The sequence below is a fragment of the Phalaenopsis equestris genome, unplaced genomic scaffold, assembly GCF_001263595.1.
Source record: "Phalaenopsis equestris unplaced genomic scaffold, ASM126359v1 Scaffold000002, whole genome shotgun sequence".
Lineage (NCBI taxonomy): Eukaryota > Viridiplantae > Streptophyta > Magnoliopsida > Asparagales > Orchidaceae > Phalaenopsis > Phalaenopsis equestris.
In genome coordinates this window covers 680,951-688,706 of record NW_018164444.1, presented here as the reverse complement: position 1 = coordinate 688,706, position 7,756 = coordinate 680,951, and the positions used below count along the sequence as shown (strand labels likewise).

Sequence of the window (7,756 nt, the reverse complement as noted above, 5' to 3'; positions counted from 1 at the left end):
TGTTATGTTTAGAAATAGATTTCTGCTTCAGAAGTTAAAAAAATGTAGTTGTTACAGTCTTTTTTTTTAACAGTTTTAACAAACAAGAAGCAGAAAAACTGGAAGGTGCGATTTCTGCTTCAGAAGTTTAAAAAATGTAGTTGTTAGAGGTTTTTTTTTTTTTTTTTACAGTTTTAACACACAGGCAGAAAAACTGGAAGGTGCGCAGAAAAACTGGAAGGTGCGGCAAGCAGAAAAACTGGAAGCTGCGGCAAACAGAGGCTAAATAAGATCAATTTGCCGACTTCTCTTCAAAATCAGAAGTAGATCAATTTGCCGACTGCATAAGCAGCGTTACAAAGTACGCTTCTAAGGTACACACATTCTCTCCTCTCTGGCTCTTTACTGCGAAATTCCAGAGTCAGCTATTTGTGATTTGCATTCTGTGCGTTCCCATCGTCTTGGCTGCTAGCCCGATAATGCGGGATTTCGGGTTTGTAACTCTCCAATCGGTTTGAATTCCAGAGATTCGCATGACACACAACAGCTTGGGTTGCAGAAAACGCTGTTGCTGATGCTTCTCGTGCTGACCAGGAAGAGATAGAGACGAGAAGAAATCCGGTGATGCACCCTTCCGTTGACCACTGCTACCTCCATCAAACCGCCGGCAAGTTTTATTCTTCCTACTTCGCATTAGGGTTTCAGTTGCTACATCTTGCATGCTACTTTTCTCTTCCATGCCGCAGGATTCGTCTTTCCAGTTTCACATCGCAAATATGCAGCAAAAGGATGGCACCATAAATTACATGTTAAGGGATCTCTGAAATTAAATAAAATTGATTTTAATCATACTGGAGAAGCTAAAACTGGGAGTCATCGAGATGCAAGGAGGTCGGCCAACTATATCTGTAACTCTATCGTTGTTTTCTTCTTTTATTTCAATTTCCTGCGCTAACTGAATTTTCTTACATTTAAAATGTTGATCACATTAATCCCTTTTTTATGTTAATTTAGGGTTTTATTGAATATATTCTCTTTGGTCATGTCCACTACGCCTATAACTCATCACTTGCATTGAATGCTCTCATTTTTTTGTGTTTTATGCAACAGATAAATGTGCGATTTGCTCTTTATAAGTTTGAAGCTCGCTAATACTATGAATTTTGAGTTTTCCTTTATTCCCGTGTTAGATATTTTCCTTTTTGCTGTTTGAGAACAAGCCTTCTTTTACAGTAATGACCCAACTTCTCAATAGTCATACCTGTTTTAAATGAATGCAAGGAAGAGTAAAGATTCACTTCCCTATCAAATCCACTCAAAAAAATGGTTTTGAGCTACACTTTGTTTAGGAGGATTAATCAATGCTCTCCTACGTGAAAGTATAATAATCTTGTTCTCACATCGATTGATCTACCTAAGCAAAGTATAGCTCAATCCCATTTTTGTGTGGATTTGTTTGGGAATTGTAGCACTTCAAGGAATCCTTAAAGTGTTAAGATGCATAGAAACCCCATTGTTTAGACATCCGAGCAACACATCTTTGTTAGAAACCTAGAATTAAAATTTTTTTTTTCCCAATAGCTAAAATAAAGAAGCTGTAGTATGAATAAAAAGAAGGCATAAGTATCAATTGAGAAACGTTCTTGCAAATGCATGGATGAAATGTGAGGTAAGTTTCAATTCCTTCTTTTAATTTATTAGGACAAACCCTTGAATTATTAAATCAACCAAGCAGGTGGCACACTTGAGACAGTTGAGACAATTTGTACAATTATGTTGGTGGGGTATTATGGTTAATTTTGAGGATGTTTTGCAAGTATCACCTGAACAGCATTCGGTAAAGATTTTTTTCTGTAAATGTCATATATTTATATAATATTTACCTTTGCAATTCTTGAAATATAAATTTTTAGTTCTTTTTCACACTGGCTGCTTGAAATGTTATGTTGTGGATGTAGTTAATACACATAATGCAGACTATTTGATAATCATTTGCATGTCACTTGTGCTTTCATGAAGGGATAAATATGATTTAGTATGGAGTTGATTTATCCTTTGTAAGAGTAGTTGTTATCTGCTTATTTAGACCATCCAACAACATTGAAAGTAATCGAGTTCTTAGACTCTTATCATCCTTCAATTTATTTTTAAGATATGACATCATCGTCTACTTGTGAGTGATTAGTTCAACTTTTCGCAAAATGCTTCATTCTTTACTGTATCCAGTGTTTGCTAGAAATTATTAATTGTTTCTTTAACTCTATTTTATTATTACACTAAAAGAAGAGGACTCAAGGTTCATCACATATACTCTAGATTCATGCATAAGGTTGCCTTGCATTGAACTCTAGCTGATTGATTGTTGAGGCAGCTTTTAGTAATTGAGGGATAGAATTTATTATGCTTTTATGCTTCAATGCCTAGTTTAAATTTAAGTAAAAGGGTATAAGTTTTTTTCTTAGATGGAGTTGGCGAGGACATCTATATTACCAACAACTATTGTTCTTAGTGGACTCTAAACGCTGTCTATAATGCTAAATATGAATCGAGTATTCGAGAAGCTATATGTGGCTATGCTTTATTAAAGCCCATTCATGATCATTTGGTTAACTAATTGAACAAACTTAAATATTTTTCTAACCACTCCATTGGTCCATGAACAAGCTTTTACTATTATTATTATTATTGTGATATGAACAATTTTTTCTTCAGAAAATTTGAGGAAATTTAATTGCAAACACACACATACTGCATAAGACTTTGAATCCAGGACCTCATTGAATGACAAGGTCTCAACCACCAGGCTAGGTGGCTTGCATCTATGAAGAAGCTTGAATAGCCTTTTACTTTATTTATTTATGATTATGAATAATATTGTTAAAGCTCATCAATAAACTTCATTAAAGCTCGGTTTAATACTCAATATTAACCATTAAAATGCAAAGATGAGCTCTCTGGTAATGGGGATATATTTAATTGCAAAAAGCTTCATTTTTTACACTCATCAATTGGATGTTTGTTCCATTTTTCGCCTCACCTGTCCAAGTCTTAACCCTCACTAACATTAGTTGGATATTTAAATTAATACTTTTTATACGGTTTAAAGCACAATGTTCTAGCATTAAGCCTAATTACATTATCCTGTGGCATTCTAGCTCATCTGGAACACCCCTGCTCGGATAAATTCTTAAAAAGATTTGGTAATTTTTAAAAAAATAACAGGACAAATGTTCATGTTTAAAAACCCTATTAAATTAAAATTTTATCTTTTATGCTCAACAAACTTAACTTGATAAGGCTCATCTATTTTTTTCAAATAAGATGCTCATTTGAAGCTCAACAATCTTGCCTCGATACAAATCATTTATTTTGCTTAATGAGCTACTAAATAGTAAGCTTGACAATGCCAATATAAATTGAACTGCAGGTGAGCTCAAACCAAGTTCAAGCATCCATGATCTTAAACGAACCAGACGAACACAATCATAAAAACTTGAATCGAGCTTGAGCCACGCTTGAGCTGTATTCTGATACACAAGCTCGAGAGCAAACAAGCTCCTACTTGGCTCTGTTTATTACCAGTCTTGCCTTGATGATCTTAGATAATTTCTCAAGATTAGCGCTGGCTGATAGAACATTTTTGGTTCCAGTACAGCTGTGGAACCAGCCATCATTTATTGTTTATAACATAATGTTAGCTTTAAGTTTTATTGGCAAATAGGAATTGTAATTTTGACTTCATATTCTATTTATCATTTATTTTATCTAGTACTATTTATTTACTTTCCACATGAATTGTACAGAATGACAACATTTACATATCAGATGACGTTAACTTGATATTTTAATATTATTCCTGAACAGGTGTGAATGCTTTGATCTTTATGAAGACCTTATTCCCTACAGAGTTGCCTGGTCTTGGCAAAAGTCACTACTTAGAAAGAGACAGACTTTGGTAGAGAGGGGTGAAGACCACTCCGATACATTGATCATTCTTCAACACCAACCTGTTTATACATTAGGTACTAGGAGCTCGGAAAAATTTGTGAAATTTGATATTACTAGTCCACCTTATGATCTTTATCAGACCGAACGTGGTGGGGAGGTTACATATCACGGCCCTGGACAGGTATGTTTATTGCTCTGCTCATCATTCTTTTAGCCTTTATTCATTGGTTCTAGTTGGACTGTCTTTGAGGATGCACTGCATTTATATTGGCAATTTTAAGTAATCTTCTCTGTTAATAAGCATTTTATTTTTTTTACACTGGCAATGTTGGCATATCGATGAAATTAAATCATTGTTCCACATTTGTGAATTTTGTTTCGGCTCTTAATTTGTTGAGTAACAAACATATTAGAACAGCAGTTCTTCAATTTAGTTTTATTTTGGGCAAATAGATGTCTGTCTAGCAATCATGGTGTAACTTTTGCGCTGAACAATATGCTACAGCTAAATTTCCCATGGAATTAAATGAAATACTTTATTTTCTGGCCAAAGTTTCAGAAATTGTTTTGGCAGATTAAAGAAACACAAACCTTGTGCATGTTCAAAAGATATGGAGCAGGCATGCACACACTCAAAAGTTACTCGTCCTAAATTTCATACAGTAAACATCATGTTTCTGTTAACACCCACCTCTGACATCTCTTGTTTGCGCCTTTTCCCTTAGCTTGTTATGTATCCCATTGTTAATTTGCGTTGCCACAAAATGGATATCCACTGGTACCTCCGGTCCCTCGAAGAAGTGGTCATCCGTACTCTCTTCACAACATTTTCGGTGAAGGCATCTAGGATTGAGGGCCTCACAGGTGTCTGGGTTGGTATGCCTGCATTCCTTGTGATTATTATTCTAGTCATTTTATGTCCCTCATTTCTTATCATGCTATTTATCAAGTCTCTAATCTTCTTCAATTCAAAATTATGCACAACTATATGATCCAAAAACTAACTGCAGCTTCTTCTAACCTTCACAGTGACTGACTTCACCATTTTAGATCTGTTTTTATTTTTATTTCTATTTTTTTCTGTCTGTTTCCAGGGAATAAAAAACTAGCTGCCATTGGTATTCGGGTTTCACGGTGGATAACATATCATGGGTTGGCACTTAATGTGTCCACAGATCTGGCTCCCTTTCAACATATCATCCCATGTGGCATTCATGACCGTGAAGTTGGTACTCTGTCTGACCTTCTGTGGGGGTCAGTCAAAGAACCAGCAGCTGAAAACAGCTTACTTATGGATGCTGTTCATGACTCCTTGCTCAGAGAGTTCTCTGAGGTTTTCCAGCTCTCTATTGAGCACAAAACAATGGCGGATTTAAACTTGTTAGAATAAAAGATGTCTGCTATCTTTCCCTGGTCCAATTTAGTTTTTGGGTTTCGAGATCATATATTGTGGCACTGAGGATAGCTATGCATTCTTTGTGCAACAAATTTTGGTATACAATATGCTGATCCCATATTATGAACAACAGTTCTAGTTTCATTGCTATTTAGCAGGTTTTATTCGTGACTTCTTGCTCAGAGAGTTCTCCGAAGTTTTCTGACTCTATTTTTGGCACAAAACAGATGCTTTTTAGAATAAAAGAAAATGTCAAAGTCTTCTTTGCTGCTATTTAAATTGTATTTTAAGATCATTCATTTTGTAGTATTGAAAACAGCTATGTATAATGTTTCTGGAAAAAATTTTATGTATCCAACCATTTCATTGTTATGTAGCAGCTGTGGAAGCATTGCAAGGACTTATTTTTAAGAAAACTGTTGAATGCGATATTTGCTGAGTTACATGATATGGAGTGTCACGACTCAGCTCGAGATTTAGAATTAATCAAGACGGGAACAGACAACCTGACGGTAAAATTAAGTTTTCTATATTTCAAATTCTATCACTAACAATGTTATATTTAAATATTCATTGAAGGAGCCACTTAAGAATGCAAATTAAATTTCAAGTTAAGGTGAGTAGTTTTTTGAATGAATATTTGAATATTAAATTTTTAGTGATAGATAGAAATATAGAAATTTTAATTCAACTATCCGACCGTCTATTTCTGTATTAGTTAATTTCAAATTTTAGGTCGAGTCGTGACATGTTGAATATTAAATTTTTAGTGATAGATAGAAATATAAAAAATTTAATTCAACCATCCGACTGTCTATTTTTGTATTAGTTAATTTCAAATTTTGGGCCGAGTCTGACATAGAGCACTCTAATTTTTATTGTATTTCAATTTCTTTGAAACATACTAATGATAGAACTTAGAGTATCAACTTTTTCAACTTGTTTTTGACTAATTTCAAATAAAATTATCAATCTGGTTAAAGTTTTTGGTGTTGCATTGTTGCAATACCGTTATCTATTAAATGTAATATGTTTTGTTATCTATTATCTTGCTTAGATTATATTGTCATTTAAAATTGCGAATTATGACTGTGGTTTTTTAATCATTATTCTTTACCATGGCACTTACACAGCTAATTTGAGGCCCATTTATATGTGAATAAAATAAAATTTTAAAATTATCAAGCCATGCGTGAACCAAATAAACCCCTTGGTGAGGTAGTGTATCCGTCACGAGTCCTATAGACCACAAGGTCATTTTGAACTTTTGAGCAAGGATTAGAACATTATTTGAGCTTCTAAACTCCAGCCGATGCTATGTTATTTATGATGACTACTTAATTTTATTTTTTTTACGATTTGAATTTTCTAAGGTTTGGGCCTCTACGCTTACTAGAAGTTCTCAGGCTTAGATGTTAGATTAGTCTGATTATTTTGTATGGCTTGTTTGAAAAAAAAAACTCATGGTTGAGACTAAGGGTCAGTTTGGCGCAGCCGTGGCGCAGCCCGCTGTCGTGAATTTTGTCATTTGTTTGGTGCGGCGCGAGCGTGGTTTATTAAATGCGCCTGTGCAGTCACACCGAGATCTAGAGCTGGATTATTGCGAATTATATGGTAATTTTTTCCTTTGGTGCCTTTCGTCCCGCTTGCCATCGTCATGTAGGGGATCTGCCTAGGGCTTTTTCTCCACACCTCTTTGCTTGCCGACACATCTTAATAGGGTTTTTTTGTCGGCGTTTACTTCCTCCAGTATCCTCTCCTCCTCATCTCTTCTTCGTGGATTTTCTCTATGAGCCGTATGGTTTGCACATAGAAATTTTTTTAAAAAAATTTTACCTACAAAGCACAGAGACTTGCATTTCTTTCTCTTTTCTCGACCGCTACAACCTATGTTTACATACAAAGCAACATATGCTTGTGATTTGTTTGATATGTTTGTGGTCTTTGGTTGATGGATACATTTCGGCGGTTCCTACATTGGTTTTGCTTTTTGAGAATGATTACATAACTATCAAACAAGTCTTGGTTTTGGTATTTTTGCTTCATTCTTCCTATGTTGATGTGCGATATGTGAGTGCAAATGTGAGAAATGGTAGGAGCAATATATGAATAAGGCTTTTCGGTTGTTTATTTGATTAACATGGATTGGAATTTCATCATAATTTTTTATATTTGAGAGAAAATATCGAGAAAAATATATTAGAAGCTTGAGCATTTGTTAACAACAAAATTTATGTTGTGTATATAATGAAATTGGATATAGAATCAAGCTGGTTTTACCAACAATGTTGGGTTCTCGTTTTCCTATTGGGAATTTATACTTCTGTTTTAATTTTGATGGTTTCGGGTGTTCCTTTTTTGTTGGGAATTTACAATTTACAAACCTAACACACATATCTTATGTGTTTACATTCATGATAGTTGAATCCATAT

At 34.5% G+C, this 7,756-nt stretch overlaps 1 protein-coding gene across 1 annotated transcript; it reads left to right on the top strand.

The window, feature by feature from the left end:
* The first annotated feature begins 244 nt into the window (after positions 1-244).
* On the top strand, positions 245-5,777 carry LOC110036290 (plastidial lipoyltransferase 2-like). The gene is made up of 6 exons (XM_020740699.1): positions 245-353; positions 505-646; positions 726-870; positions 3,844-4,108; positions 4,653-4,803; positions 5,022-5,777. The coding sequence occupies exons 2-6, from the start codon at positions 604-606 to the stop codon at positions 5,315-5,317; spliced, it is 900 nt and encodes a 299-aa protein (XP_020596358.1). The 5' UTR covers positions 245-353; positions 505-603; the 3' UTR covers positions 5,318-5,777.
* Positions 5,778-7,756: the final 1,979 nt, after the last annotated feature.